Genomic DNA, 15,145 nt, shown 5'->3' on the forward strand with positions numbered 1-15,145 from the left:
GATGGGGGGAGGATGAGAAATCGGCGCGCTAACTGTGGCGCAACTCGGGTTGGGTGGGACGCCCAAAAATGGGGGAGGAATAGTCGGACTCAATGGTAATTCGCTAAGAAGGGATATAGACCAGGGTGGGAAATAAGGATTTTTTAAAACTGGACATTAGGCTAGTCCATGAGTCATGACCCACTGACCAGGGCCGGAAATAAGAAAAATTTCTTATGGGACATCTGGCTAGGGACCCCCTGTTTGACTGGAAAATTTATAGGACATTGTCCACTTAAGTGTGCAAAAATTGTGTCGATTCTCCAGAGTCAAGGTATCGAAATTTATTGGTCACATTGTCCAGTGACCCCCTTAGTTTTTAAAAAAATGGGACATTTTAAAATTTTATTGGACAATGTCCAGTGTCCTGTGCTTATTTCCAGCCCTGCCACTGACCAGGACACGTCGTCTGCTAAGATTAAGACTTGGATAATTAATATATTTGAGTTAATATCTGGACTTGGGTTACCCTTGAATTTTCTTAATAGTCCCTTCCGATTTAATTTTTAAAGTGGTCATTTGCCCTGTGCCAGTCTTTTTTCCCACGCTGCTATAGACGAACTAATTACAATTTAGTCCGACTATTCCTCCCCCATATTTGGAGTCCCACCTGACCTGAGCTGTGCCGCAGTTAGCGCGCGTTGATTTCTCTCTCTGATTACCAAACCATTCTCTCCCCCCATCATCCTTGCGCGTATTCTTGGAGTTACGTTTATCACGATTATTTTCCAAGATATATTTTATTATATTTAACATACGTCAAGAGTTATATAATATTAATCACAAAATGATGAAGATAAAGTGACAGACCCAGCATTTAATATAAAACGTTGACAAAATATATTGCCGCAATTTTTAAATAACGAAAAAAAAAGTGTTTTTAGCCTAAAAAATAATTTTTAAAGATACAAATATGCCTCGAAAAAATATGATAGAACAAAATAAATTAAAAAAAAGGAATCGTTGTTAGTAAAATAATTACTATCGGAAGAGTAATTTATATACCAAAGTTAAATTTAATGAGAAATTATGTTTTTTCGGGGTTTATATTAGGAAAAATTGGGGGGGGGAAAACTAAAAAGAAAGAAAAAATTAATTTTATATAAATTATGCACTTGTATCTGCTGCGCATGTTCCTGAAACATTTCACACCGTTTTTAAACGTATTTTTGTGAAATATTTTAAAACAAAATCTATCCTATCATAAGCTGCCGATGCCTATATTGAAATTATAAGGCTCTGTTTTTAAAATTGATTTTATTAAATGAAATTTGGCGGGAATTAGAGTTAACCTTTTAACGACAGGAACAAATAGAAGCGACTTAAGGAATCTCCACAGTGCAAGGATGAAACTTTGTGGGCGTGTATTCTAGTAAACTCACGGCCCTTTAACCATTGTGACGCCAATAACCAGCTTCTCCCACTCCGTAAATAAGCATTTATGGGCGTGCACTCTAGTAAACCCACGCCCCTTTAACCATTGTGACACCAATAACCAGCTCCTCCCACTCCGTAAATAAACATTGTGGGCGTGTGCTCTAATAAACCTACGCTCTTTTTGCCATTGTGACGTTAATAACCAGCTCCTCCCACTGTATACAAACATTGTGCGCGTGTACTCTAGTAAACCCACCCCGCTTTTGCCATTGTGACGTCAATAACCAACTCCTCCCACTCTGTACACAAACATTGTGAGCGTGTACTCTAGTAAACCCACGCCCCTTTAACCATTGTGACGTCAATAACCAGCTCCTCTTTCTCTGTAAATAAACATTGTGGGCGTGAACTCTAGTAAACTCACGCCCCTTTAACCATTGTGACGTACGTCAATAACGAGCTCCTCCCACTCCGTAAATAAACTTTGTGGGCGTGCACTCTAGTAAACCCACGCCCCTTTAACCATTGTAACGCCAATAACCACCTCCTCCCACTCCGTAAAAAACACTGTGGGCGTGTACTCTAGTAAGCCCACGCCCCTTGAGTAGTTATGACGTCACTAAGCTCATCCCACATCCAACAGTATCATCTTTTCACGCGTGTCGCTTCTATATTTTCTCGTCAACGCCATTATTTCATTTGGTCAGTACAAATTTGCTTATTATTATTATTAGTTAATTTAATTATTATAAATTTGAGAAATCCTTGTAACCTTTTTATTTAATGTTTATTTTGTGGGAAACAAATTTTAATTAATATTTGGATCATGACTTGTATAAAAAAATACGTTAATTGGTACAATATAATACAGCAAAGTTAATCAACGTTATGCCTACCCTAAAAATGAAATTAATTCAGGATCGAAACTTGGAAATTTATTTGATCTCACAACCAAGAAGAAAGTAAAAAAAAAACAACCTGTACGTGTGACAAATTGTAAATATATTCACTCACCATCCCTTCTCTTTCTATCCCACGATTCACGATACATCCGTCTCCGATACTGGTACTTCCAAGTGTTTAATAAGAAAATGAAAATGAGCACTCATCACTCTAATTAAAATTAAATATTGAGTCACAGTCCCTCGAATTATATTTCCAATTTGGGATTAATTTTAAACGAAGGAGTCGTAAATTAAGTTGCAGGTGTTTTGAAACATATATATAATCACTTCCCCCGTACAGCAGCCATCATTTTCACTCCCTCCCCCCCCTCCTCCTTGTACCAGTTAAGCGTATTCATATATTAATTGCAATAAACATATTGTTGATTTTCTCGAGTCAAATTGAAAGAATTTAAACTTTATTTTATTTTCCAGGTTCAATGTATCATATTTTATTGAATATATTACAAAGTTATGTTTTCTTTTCTTCCTTATTTTCATCAGCGGAATCTTGCTCACTTTCGTCTTCGTCTTCATCATCATCATCCTCGTCGTCGTCATCTTCTGATTCGCTCTCTGTATCATTGTTTTGATTGCTTCTTCCTATATTTTGAAGTATTCAAGCATTTGACTCATTTTTTTTTTCTATGCGAGTATCCCTTTTTGAGTACTCGCGGAGCACGGTCGACTCGGTAGGCCCCTCCCCCCGAAGCACGGTCGACTCGGTAGCCCCCCCCCCGAAGCACGGTCGACTCGGTAGCCCCCCCCTCCGGAGCACGGTCGACTCGGTAGCCCCCCCCTCCGGAGCACGGTCGACTCGGTAGCCCCCCCCCCTCCGGAGCACGGTCGACTCGGTAGCCCCCCCCTCCGGAGCACGGTCGACTCGGTAGCCCCCCCTCCGGAGCACGGTCGACTCGGTAGTCCCCCCTCTTGAGCACGGTCGACTCGGTAGTCCCCCCTCCGGAGCACGGTCGACTCGGTAGTCCCCCGTCCGGAGCACGGTCGACTCGGTAGTCCCCCCTCCGGAGCACGGTCGACTCGGTAGTCCCCCCTCCGGAGCACGGTCGACTCGGTAGTCCCCCCTCCGGAGCACGGTCGACTCGGTAGTCCCCCCTCCGGAGCACGGTCGACTCGGTAGTCCCCCCTCCGGAGCACGGTCGACTCGGTAGTCCCCCCTCCGGAGCACGGTCGACTCGGTAGTCCCCCCTCCGGAGCACGGTCGACTCGGTAGTCCCCCCTCCGGAGCACGGTCGACTCGGTAGTCCCCCCTCCGGAGCACGGTCGACTCGGTAGTCCCCCCTCCGGAGCACGGTCGACTCGGTAGTCCCCCCTCCGGAGCACGGTCGACTCGGTAGTCCCCCCTCCGGAGCACGGTCGACTCGGTAGTCCCCCCTCCGGAGCACGGTCGACTCGGTAGTCCCCCCTCCGGAGCACGGTCGACTCGGTAGTCCCCCCTCCGGAGCACGGTCAACTCGGTAGTCCCCCCTCCGGAGCACGGTCGACTCGGTAGTCCCCCCTCCGAAGCACGGTCGACTCGGTAGCCCCCCCCTCCGGAGCACGGTCGACTCGGTAGCCCCCCCCTCCGGAGCACGGTCGACTCGGTAGCCCCCCCCCTCCGGAGCACGGTCGACTCGGTAGCCCCCCCCCTCCGGAGCACGGTCGACTCGGTAGCCCCCCCTCCGGAGCACGGTCGACTCGGTAGCCCCCCCCTCCGGAGCACGGTCGACTCGGTAGTCCCCCCTCCGGAGCACGGTCGACTCGGTAGTCCCCCCTCCGGAGCACGGTCGACTCGGTAGTCCCCCCTCCGGAGCACGGTCGACTCGGTAGTCCCCCCTCCGGAGCACGGTCGACTCGGTAGTCCCCCCTCCGGAGCACGGTCGACTCGGTAGTCCCCTCTCCGGAGCACGGTCGACTCGGTAGTCCCCCTCCGGAGCACGGTCGACTCGGTAGTCCCCCCTCCGGAGCACGGACGACTCGGTAGTCCCCCCTCCGGAGCACGGACGACTCGGTAGTCCCCCCTCCGGAGCACGGTCGACTCGGTAGTCCCCCCTCCGGAGCACGGTCGACTCGGTAGTCCCCCCTCCGGAGCACGGTCGACTCGGTAGTCCCCCCTCTTGAGCACGGTCGACTCGGTAGTCCCCCCTCCGGAGCACGGTCGACTCGGTAGTCCCCCGTCCGGAGCACGGTCGACTCGGTAGTCCCCCCTCCGGAGCACGGTCGACTCGGTAGTCCCCCCTCCGGAGCACGGTCGACTCGGTAGTCCCCCCTCCGGAGCACGGTCGACTCGGTAGTCCCCCCTCCGGAGCACGGTCGACTCGGTAGTCCCCCCTCCGGAGCACGGTCGACTCGGTAGTCCCCCCTCCGGAGCACGGTCGACTCGGTAGTCCCCCCTCCGGAGCACGGTCGACTCGGTAGTCCCCCCTCCGGAGCACGGTCGACTCGGTAGTCCCCCCTCCGGAGCACGGTCGACTCGGTAGTCCCCCCTCCGGAGCACGGTCGACTCGGTAGTCCCCCCTCCGGAGCACCGTCGACTCGGTAGTCCCCCCTCCGGAGCACGGTCGACTCGGTAGTCCCCCCTCCGGAGCACGGTCGACTCGGTAGTCCCCCCTCCGGAGCACGGTCGACTCGGTAGTCCCCCCTCCGGAGCACGGTCGACTCGGTAGTCCCCCCTCCGGAGCACGGACGACTCGGTAGTCCCCCCCTCCGGAGCACGGTCGACTCGGTAGTCCCCCCCTCCGGAGCACGGTCGACTCGGTAGTCCCCCCTCCGGAGCACGGACGACTCGGTAGTCCCCCCCTCCGGAGCACGGTCGACTCGGTAGTCCCCCCCTCCGGAGCACGGTCGACTCGGTAGTCCCCCCTCCGGAGCACGGTCGACTCGGTAGTCCCCCCTCCGGAGCACGGTCGACTCGGTGCCCCCCCCCCCGGAGCACGGACGACTCGGTGCCCCCCCCCCCCGGAGCACGGACGACTCTATAGCCCGCGGAGCCTGGTCGAGTCTATAGCTATGTAACAGACCTGCTTCTTGGAACTGATAATAAGACATGTATCCCGAACTATTTCCATCGTCATCGTCGTCATCATCATAATCATTCTTGTGTTGTTGTCTTCCATAATCGTGTCTTCTAGCTGTAAAATGTTAAAACCCTATAACCTTTTCCGAAACCAAACTAATCACACTGTTTTTCTTCCGTACTAGACATGCTCAGATCCTTAGTTTCGTGCGTTTCATATCCACACTTTGGACAATTTATGGGTTGATTTTTATCGTATTTGAAACCTTTCCTTCTGACGTGATCGTCACAGAAGCATGTCTAAAAACATAAACGAAGCGTTACTCGTTAAACCATAACCAATGATTAGTTTAAATACTTTGCATCGTAAACAGGAATACTGTCCTAATTTATTGCAAGATTGACCTGAAAATAAAAAACGTTTTAAGTTCGAACAATCGCGCGAGAATATTGCGTCAATCATACATTTCAAAGTTTCTGATTCTAAAACTTGACAACTAGCTTGATGTTCAAATTGGTCATCTTCACAGAGCATGTTCAAGCAGAAAGAACACTGGTAAACTCGACCACCTATATTTAAACTAAAGTCATTAGCGTGAAGTTTAACTTCCCAATGTTCGTTTACCAAAATCCCAGACGTATCGTTCACATTCTACGCATGTAGCGTCTTGTAAAACGCATGAACAGGCGTGGCTTGTTAAACATTTACGATCGTGACAAACCCAAGCTTCGCAATAATCGCATACCGCTCCCACCATGTTCATACCAGTGGCGAATACCCCGGCGTGTCTGATAACGCAATCGCCCGACTTTGCCATGCATTTTGTTCGTCCACATTCAGCGCACATGGGTAACTTTTGTAAAGACGCGCAAAAGTAGCAAAATGCCCTGTTCTTTTGTTTCCTCCCACAACTATCACATTCCTTTCGAAAGAAGAGGGAAAATCTTTGGTTTTTTAATTTTATATTTTAAGGAGAAAAAAGTTGAGTACTCGAGTCGTAGGGTCGTACCATGCTTGAATTGCAAGGATAGTCTGGAAGGGATCTTCCGGTTCTTGATTCTCTTATATCCTTTTGCCTTTGTTTCTGTTTTTCGGCTTTTTTGCGTTGTCCGGTCTTTTTCTTAGGCATTTTTCTTCTCTTTGTGTTAGAAAATTAAACCTATAAAGCTGGAAACTGTAATTTCTTGGAACCCTTTAATGGCGAATTCAAGGAGCTAAGCCTAGGCTTCAGCAGACGACACTCGTGGCATTTTCATTATTGAGCACTCGGCCCGACTCTCCCGAGCAACATTCTCCAGTGATCGAGTGGGCTATGCTTGGAGCAATGTTTGAGAAACTGGGAATGGGTATGGGATTTCTATTAATTATAATAATTCGCTTCAAATTCGCCGCCAGCAGTCTGCCACCATGGAGCAATATCTCATTTCGGGAAAAATACGCCTTGGAAATTGACAATAATGCGAAGTGGTGTACAGACCACAGACTTTGAGGGAAAACGGCATAGGCATAAAATGGAAAGGAAGACAGAATAGCAGATCTGAACTGAACTGAATCAATGTTTTCTCAAAGTGGACTGTGGACTTGGACTTAACTGTCAAACAGCGAAGCATAAAGAAGGTAGTTTGTAAGTTTTCCCACTTTTAATTTTTGTTTAATCCTAAATATCAGTTTAATATATCAAAATTTAGTCACTAATTAAAGGCCGGTTTAATTCTATTAAATTGCTATGAGAGTTAAGGTATTGAAAAACGCGCCTAAAGTTAGTAGGCCAAGGCCTAAGTTGGCAGCTGATTATTATCCATGGATTCTCACCACACTTTTCGCGTTCGAATTTGATTAAATTGAAAGCGATATGTCGCTTCGTGGTTTTAAAATGAAAATTAACATGTCATCGACATGGAGAAGGCTTATAGTTTTTCTAGTTTGCGTCATCGCAGTTTTACAGGTAAATCTAAATCAGTTTTTGCATGTTTTGGTGCGGTGCCTACGGTAATCAAGGCCTGTGCGCGGTAGTTTCGAAGGGGGCGACTTTTAAGAAACGCGACTTCTTATTTTCGCCATATTTTACAGCGTGATTTCATTGATAGCTGGACCGAAACGCGCGCGAAAATTAGTATTTAAAATTCCAGGCGCGAGAAAATGAACATTTCAAATTATTTAAGTCCAGCTAATAGAGTAATATCGGTAGAGAGGGGGAGTGAACTGTGTATCCCCTTTGTTGGAGGCAACTTTGTATTAGAGAATACTATTTGCCTTCGGAAGGGGGGATATCACTAAGGTAAGAGATAGAGGGTTATGACGTTGCCATATATGTGAAAGATATTACCATGGATAAAGAATTCGCGTGCGGAAATTTGTTTTCACGCTATAGGATCGGCAACTCCCTATCTCGAACGACAGAATATTCTGTATACACTCTGTTACAACATCGGTTGTCAGCACGCGCAAAGCTAGGTCTCTATGTAATCTAGCCTTGCGCGTGCTGACAAGAGACAAAAAACTTCAGGATCTTCAGGATTTAAAATCAGTTTAAAATATCCAAACGAAAAAAAAAAATCGGCGCCGCGCACAGGCCTTGATTAACGTAGACAACGTTTGTTGGAACCATCATTGGGATCTTCAAAATTACGTATTGCCTACTTAGGTTATTCACATGACGTTATTAAGTCGATTGGAGGCTAGGAAGAATAGTAACAGTCGCAAGGGACTGGGGCAACATTCTTGGCAAGAAACTGACAAAAATGTCGTTCAAGCCACTCTAAAAGAGAGTAGGGATACCATGTACGATCATATCCATCAAAGCAGCGTATTGGATTCTAGCGGAGAATTCCGAATAATAAATTTCTTGGCTCAGGCTGAGAATGCTAACCAGCATCGTAATAAGAACACCGAAGACGCGACTGTAGTTAGCCACTGTACCGCTAATCATTTGCATCAGATTCCATCTTTAGTTTCACGTTGGCACGGTCCTGTTTCTATCGCCATATTTGCCCTAACTCCCGATATTCCTTTCGTGGTAGAGACTATAATAGCTCTTCGTCAGTGTTACCCCGCCATTAGAGTCAATTCCAGCTTTCATTTGGTCTACCCGTTGAACAGTCCTCGTTTAGAGCCATTACCGGCTGAAGAAAGTCACAGAGACCCTTGTAAATCTTTGATAGATAAATTACAGTCAGTCAGCGTTGCGGGTGAAAACTATAGCCATAAAGTGCCGTACCCCAACAATTTACTACGTAATGTGGCGAGAAGAAATTCCCCCACTGAATTTGTATTAGTCTTAGACGCTGATATGATGCCAAACGATAACCTCCACGAAATGTTCCTGGAGTTTGCCCGAGAAAATAGGCTCTTTCTCGAATCTCGAAAAGATGATAAAACTGTTTACGTTGTACCCGCATTCGAAATGAAAGAAATAGCCCAAATACCCAAGGATAAAACGGCTCTTTTACAACGTTTGGAGATGATGGACGCCCGACCCTTTTACATCGAGCTTTGTTGGAAATGTCAGAAACATACTGACTACGAAGCATGGCAGAGAGAACCAATGACTAATAAGTTAGCCGTCATTTTTGAAGTCTTGTGGAGAGATCCTTGGGAACCTTTCTTCTTCAGCAGAAATTCAGCACCTTATCACGATGAAAGGTTTAGACAATATGGCTTTAATCGGATAAGTCAAGTAAGACCAAGATACCACCACCCGCTTGTAGAAAGAACAGGGTTCATACAAACCTGGAAAAATCAGGGAAATAAATAGTTGACCAAAACTTCAGGGAAAATTCAGGAAAATTTGCGTCAAACAGGGGACGAGTAATTAAGCAAAATGTTCACAAACATAGCCCCCCTCCATAGGAATAACATTACACTATACTTTGGAGGCTCATAACTCTGGTTCTACTATAGATACGGGGATGTCCTTTGAGTATGTTATAGTCCAATTTATCCCCCATCCAACCATACTAGAAACTTACGGCTACGACAAACAGGGGCCGAGTAATTAAGAAAAATGTTCAAAAACATACCCTCCATAGGATTAACATTACACCCAACTTTGGAGGCTCATAACTCTGGTTCTACTATAGATACGGGGATGTCCTTTGAGTATGTTATAGTCCAATTTATCCCCCATCCAACCATACTAGAAACTTACGGCTACGACAAACAGGGGCCGAGTAATTAAGAAAAATGTTCAAAAACATACCCTCCATAGGATTAACATTACACCCAACTTTGGAGGCTCATAACTCTGGTTCTACTATAGATACGGAGATGTCCTTTGAGTATGTTATAGTCCTATTTGCCCCCCATCCAACCATACTAGAAACTTACGGCTACGTCAAACAGGGGCCGAGTAATTAAGAAAAATGTTCGTAAACATCCCCTCCATAGGATTAACATTACACCCAACTTTGGAGGCTCATAACTCTGGTTCTACTATAGATACGGGGATGTCCTTTGAGTATGTTATAGTCCTATTTGCCCCCCATCCAACCATACTAGAAACTTACGGCTACGTCAAACAGGGGCCGAGTAATTAAGAAAAATGTTCGTAAACATCCCCTCCATAGGATTAACATTACACCCAACTTTGGAGGCTCATAACTCTGGTTCTACTATAGATACGGGGATGTCCTTTGAGTATGTTATAGTCCTATTTGCCCCCCATCCAACCATACTAGAAACTTACGGCTACGTCAAACAGGGGCCGAGTAATTAAGAAAAATGTTCGTAAACATCCCCTCCATAGGATTAACATTACACCCAACTTTGGAGGCTCATAACTCTGGTTCTACTATAGATACGGGGATGTCCTTTGGGTATGTTATAGTCCTATTTGTCCCCCATCCAACCATACTAAAAACTTACGGCTACGTCAAACAGGGGTCGAGTAATTAAGAAAAATGTTCGTAAACATCCCCTCCATAGGATTAACATTACACCCAACTTTGGAGGCTCATAACTCTGGTTCTACTATAGATACGGGGATGTCCTTTGAGTATGTAATAGTCCTATTTGCCCCCCCCCCCTCCTTCGTCAACATTTGCTCCATATGATACTCCATATACGGGAAAAACCTGGAAAACTCAGGGAAGTATATGGGGAAAAACCTGGAAATCTCAGGGAAATTTGTTTTCCAAAAGTTGTATGAACCCTGAAGAAGAAACCATCGATAATTAACCAAATTGATTGATATCTTTTGCAGGTTTGCGAATTACACGTTGCAGGATACAAATTTTCAGTTTTAAATAACGCTTTTGTCATCCATAAGGGCCTAAAAACGGCCACCTCATTCCATAAAGAAAAGGATACCGACCAAGAAAAGAACCGTATCTTATTTCGACAGTTCAAAACTGAACTAAAGGAAAAATATCCAGACTCCTCCAGGAGGTGCTACTGATCTCGAAGCTTCCATTTACCATATGAAAAAATATAAAACTTACAATACAAAAAAGAAGTAATTTATCAGGTTAGTTCTAGCGTATAAGAAGTAGTTTTTAATTAAAGAGTAAGTAAAAAGGAAAAAAAAATCAAATCTACCTACAATTGTGTATAAAAAAACAAAATTAAGAAAGAAAGAACTTAGTCTGTTTCGGTAAAAAGATGAACGCAAAACTATAGTGTAATAGTTTAATTAACTAACAATAATTATTGCCGGTCTTACCCCCCATATATTTAACACACTCGCAATTAAGCAAATTATTGAAATTATACTTGGCTTTTTATTGTTTTTAAAACAATGTTTCAACGCCCAACAAATTTCATACTTCCTAGTCATGCTTATAAAGGAAAAGTTTGCGTAAAATAACATTATACCTTAATTTAAAAGAACGACCTTTATCTAAATATAAAAGGAATTAAATATTAACAAGAAATAATAAATTATTTCTTATTTCAAATTAATTGAAGTTTAATTAACCTTAAAAACGAGGACTACTGCGCCGCCATTTTGTTTAGTGGCGTCATCACTAAGCCCAAACGGGATTGGTTGAATTCTCATAAGCTTATAGAGAGGTAAGGGTGGCCATAGCCAACTTGATCACGCGCGAGTTTCCATTAGCAGACGCCACTAAAGCAAGGGTGGAAATTATTTCTTATTTCAAAATAATTAAAGATTAATAAGCCTTAAAAACGAGGACTACTGCGCCGCCATTTTGTTTAGTGGCGTCACCACTTAGCCCAAACGGGATTGGTTGAATTCTCACAAGCTGAGAGAGATATATAAGGGTAAGGTAGGCCATAGCCAACTTGATCACACGCGAGGTTCGATTAGCAGACGCCACTAAAGCAAGGGTGGAAATTATTTCTTATTTCAAAATAATCAAAGTTTAATTAGCCTTAAAAACGAGGACTACCGCGCCGCCATTTTGTTTAGTGGCGTCACCACTAAGCCCAAACGGGATTGGTTGAATTCTCAGAAGGTGATAGAGAGGCGCAAGGGTAAGGGTGGCCATAGCCAACTTGATCCCGCGCGAGGTTCGATTAGTAGACGCCACTAAAGCAAGGGTGGAGTGGTTGGCGCGGTAGTCCTTGATTATTTTTAAGGTTAATTAAATACTAATTATCATTTGTAATAAGAGATCATTTATTAATTAATTTTAATATTTAATTCCTTTATTATTTAGAAAAAGGCCGTTCTGTTAAATTAAGGTATAATGTTATGTTATGTTACCTGAACTTTTCCTTTAAACGTAACGTAGTTTTTTTTTGTACATAAATGTTTTTATAATTAACTAAGTTTAATTTTCCCAAATTGGAGAAAACTTAGGCTTAATATTAATTAGTTTTTCATATCAAAAAAACGTAAAATAATTTCAAAGAAGAAATATCTTGATAATAATAATAATAGAAACATATCCACTTAATAATTACTTCCAAACAAAACTTACTTAATTAACCTTTTAATTTAAATTAGGGTAGCTCAATTTTTTTTAGATCTGACGTTTAATATTTTTTAACCAATGAGAAAGAAATTAAAAAAAAGATAGAAGGGGTGATTGTATTATACAAGTAAGAAGTAACTAAGTCAAAAGAAGATTTTTTAAGAGATAATAGTTTAGTTTTAACCAATTTTAGTAGGAAAATTAAACAAATCTACTATTTCTCTATATATATAGTTAACGTTAGGTGTTTTCACTGTTTTTTGGCTTTCATACAATTAATCTAAAATCATGTTGATTGGACTCAAAAAAATAGGATTTAAAATTGGTACTATCTCGTATTTGGAGGGGAAAATGGTTCTATACCATAGGGTGTGATCAAAGGGGTAAAAATCTTCCCTATAGCCCCTTCCAAAAAGTTTGACTGCCTTGTTGTTTAAGTTCTTCGCGCATGCGCACTTGGAGCTAAAAAACGTCATATATATACTCATATCTAGGTTGTGAACTAGGCTATGCGGGGAAACTACTTCCTGTTTGTAGGAAGAACTGAACTGACTCAGACTAAGAAAGTTTTTTGGAAGGGGTTATTGAATGTCAGGCCGGGTTTAGCCAAGCTTTGTATCAGACTATGAGCATTTATACCAGGAGCGCATTCTTCTTGGTAATGCACTTTGTCCGCCAAGTAGCCCGGATTCCTGGTGTAAATTATATCAATTCTCCTAGTCTGAAAACTACGTATTACCATAGCCCACTCGATCACGCGCTTTGACGACTCAATCAGCGCGAGTAGTCTGCGTCGTCGAGAACGTGATCGAGTTGGCTGTGGTATTACATTCTGTGAGGTTCGGCGCCATTTTGGCGGAAAGGGGAGGAGTCACGGGCCAACTTAAGCCACACCCCTTTGGCCTCTCCTTATTGGCATAGTAAAACCTTAAAGGGATAGTGGCATGTAATTTCAACTAACATAAGGCTTTCTAAAGTTCAAAATACTCGAAGATGTGCAAATGTAGAAACTAATGAGTTTTAAAATCGGTAATATTTCAAAACGAAAAGGCGCACAGTGATGACGTGACATAACTGTGTCATCGCCTTCTGCTGGGAGTGATCTGTATGGCCAAAGGGCAACGATGATCGGGGGGGGGGGCAGGATGCGAAATATGAGAGAAAAGGGGCGCTAACTGTGGAACAGTTCAGATCCGATATGAAGTTAAAAATGGAGGAATAATGCTCGGAAAAAATGGCGGGCGGTCTACGTCAGACGAATCACCTAGACGGCCCGCCTATTCCCCCCCCCCGTCATCCTTGTTATGTCGTAAATATAGTGACAGAATGACGTCATAACTGTCAAATTATTTTCGGTTTTAATTGAAAATTTATAGATTTATACGCTACTATCCCTTTTATAATCCTTGAACGTGTAAAGTCCCCAAAATTTAAGCTATTGGTATATTTATTATCACTAAAACGAAAAGGGAGATGAGATGATCTTTTGATATTACAAATTAATTTTTAACGTGCCAAGAAGCTAATAGTAATATTACAATTTTAGTCCTCTTTTATTGCAAAGTCAAAGAATAATAACAAGTGTATAAGGTGCAATAACTAAATCTAGTCCCCTCCCTGTTAATAAAAATTTTAATTTGTTAGTAATCGTGCTCGCTCTGTGTATTTAATAAAAAAACAAAGAGCAAATAAGTTTGGATTAAACCAAGGCAAAAATTATATAACATTTAGATTATATATTTTTGCCGTTAGGAGTTTCCAATAAATAGTAAAATACTCAAAAACAACTTTTCAAAATTTATTAACGACACACTTTATTAAGCTTACAATATTAATTCTACATAATTAAAAAGAAAAACATTTTTAATTAATTAATTAATTTCAACACCCGCTGCTAAATCTTCTTGACGTTTAGTTTTCCCTAACATAATTGCTTTTTTAAATAAATTGCAATATAGTTCAATTGCGCAGGGTGTATCGTCATTGCCAGGTACAGGATACGTTATTAAATTAGGGTTGCAATTTGTATCCACGATTCCGACACTGGGGATTAACATTTTAGCGGAGTTACTAACTGCTCGGTGTTCCAGAAAAACATTGTTCAAAGTATTCATAAAAATGACTAGATCAGGTAATCGCGTCACTGTTCCAAACTCTATATTTGCGTTTGTAAATAATCCTCCTTGCCAGTAACGGCAATTTGAAAATTCGCCGCATTCCATCGCAGTTTTTTCAACCAAATATGAATTCTGATGAAAATAAGGGTTATTTTGCAATTTGTATTTAAAGAGGGGTCAGTTAGTGGTCACTTACTAGTTTATTTCGATTTATGAACAACATAATACCATCTCTGTAAGCAATGTGAGCTGTGAAGTTTAGGGCTTCTCGGAGATGATGTGCCGTAATATCCAAATCGAATATTAAGGAACCCAACCGACTTCCAAATATAAATGGCCTCATACGGTCATCTAGTGTACCTTCTTTGTGGCCCAAATGGACACGATTTTCAAACAAATCTTTAACCGTGAATAATTTGTGGACTCCGAAATAATCGGGATGTTTTAAAGGATCCAATTTTGCGGTCTTAGGCCTTGGCGAGACTTCGGGTTTAGCGGTTTCCTTTACTAAAAGAACATTAGGCCTACGTTTAAATCGGTATATGCAGCTTTAAGTCTAGTTAGTATGATTTAATTTATAGTTAAATATTACAGAAATTTAAATTAACTCACGTTTTTGTAAAGTTTCTGTGGAAAATTTACGAACATGTCGCATTATGTGCAGCGCCATTTTGGTTTTCAAATTTTCGAGCAGACGACATAGTTTAGTACCAGTTATTATTATTGAAACTGAATTGAACCAAATATAAGCGGGAAATTTAAGAAGTTTAAGGACC

The 15,145-nt window shown here is 42.8% G+C and overlaps 3 protein-coding genes across 4 annotated transcripts; 1 reads left to right on the plus strand and 2 right to left on the minus strand.

Moving 5' to 3' along the window:
* Window positions 1-2,757: 2,757 nt before the first annotated feature.
* On the minus strand, window positions 2,758-6,617 carry Noa36 (zinc finger protein 330 homolog Noa36). 2 transcript variants are annotated; one of them, XM_089842148.1, is made up of 7 exons: window positions 6,384-6,617; window positions 6,023-6,296; window positions 5,839-5,943; window positions 5,732-5,778; window positions 5,556-5,673; window positions 5,378-5,488; window positions 2,758-2,963 (listed from the first exon to the last, which is right to left on the minus strand). In XM_089842148.1, the coding sequence occupies exons 1-7, from the start codon at window positions 6,501-6,503 to the stop codon at window positions 2,833-2,835; spliced, it is 906 nt and encodes a 301-aa protein (XP_089698274.1). In that variant the 5' UTR covers window positions 6,504-6,617; the 3' UTR covers window positions 2,758-2,832. The 2 variants fall into 2 exon arrangements, with proteins under 2 accessions (XP_089698274.1, XP_089698273.1); XM_089842147.1 differs by having other exon boundaries at window positions 5,999-6,296; window positions 6,384-6,615.
* Window positions 6,618-6,919: 302 nt separating this feature from the next.
* LOC149718331 (beta-1,4-glucuronyltransferase 1-like) lies at window positions 6,920-14,039 on the plus strand. Its single transcript, XM_089842143.1, has 3 exons — window positions 6,920-7,319; window positions 8,019-9,050; window positions 10,575-14,039. The coding sequence occupies exons 1-3, from the start codon at window positions 7,227-7,229 to the stop codon at window positions 10,767-10,769; spliced, it is 1,320 nt and encodes a 439-aa protein (XP_089698269.1). The 5' UTR covers window positions 6,920-7,226; the 3' UTR covers window positions 10,770-14,039.
* Window positions 14,038-15,085, minus strand: mRpS2 (mitochondrial ribosomal protein S2). Its single transcript, XM_089842152.1, has 3 exons — window positions 14,982-15,085; window positions 14,566-14,876; window positions 14,038-14,501 (listed from the first exon to the last, which is right to left on the minus strand). Exons 1-3 carry the CDS (start codon window positions 15,037-15,039, stop codon window positions 14,124-14,126), a joined length of 747 nt encoding a protein of 248 aa, XP_089698278.1. The 5' UTR covers window positions 15,040-15,085; the 3' UTR covers window positions 14,038-14,123.
* Window positions 15,086-15,145: the final 60 nt, after the last annotated feature.

Source organism: Phalangium opilio, unplaced genomic scaffold (genome assembly GCF_054372755.1).
Source record: "Phalangium opilio isolate 3A_F unplaced genomic scaffold, DU_Popi_V2 ptg000002l_1, whole genome shotgun sequence".
Taxonomy (NCBI): Eukaryota; Metazoa; Arthropoda; class Arachnida; order Opiliones; family Phalangiidae; genus Phalangium; species Phalangium opilio.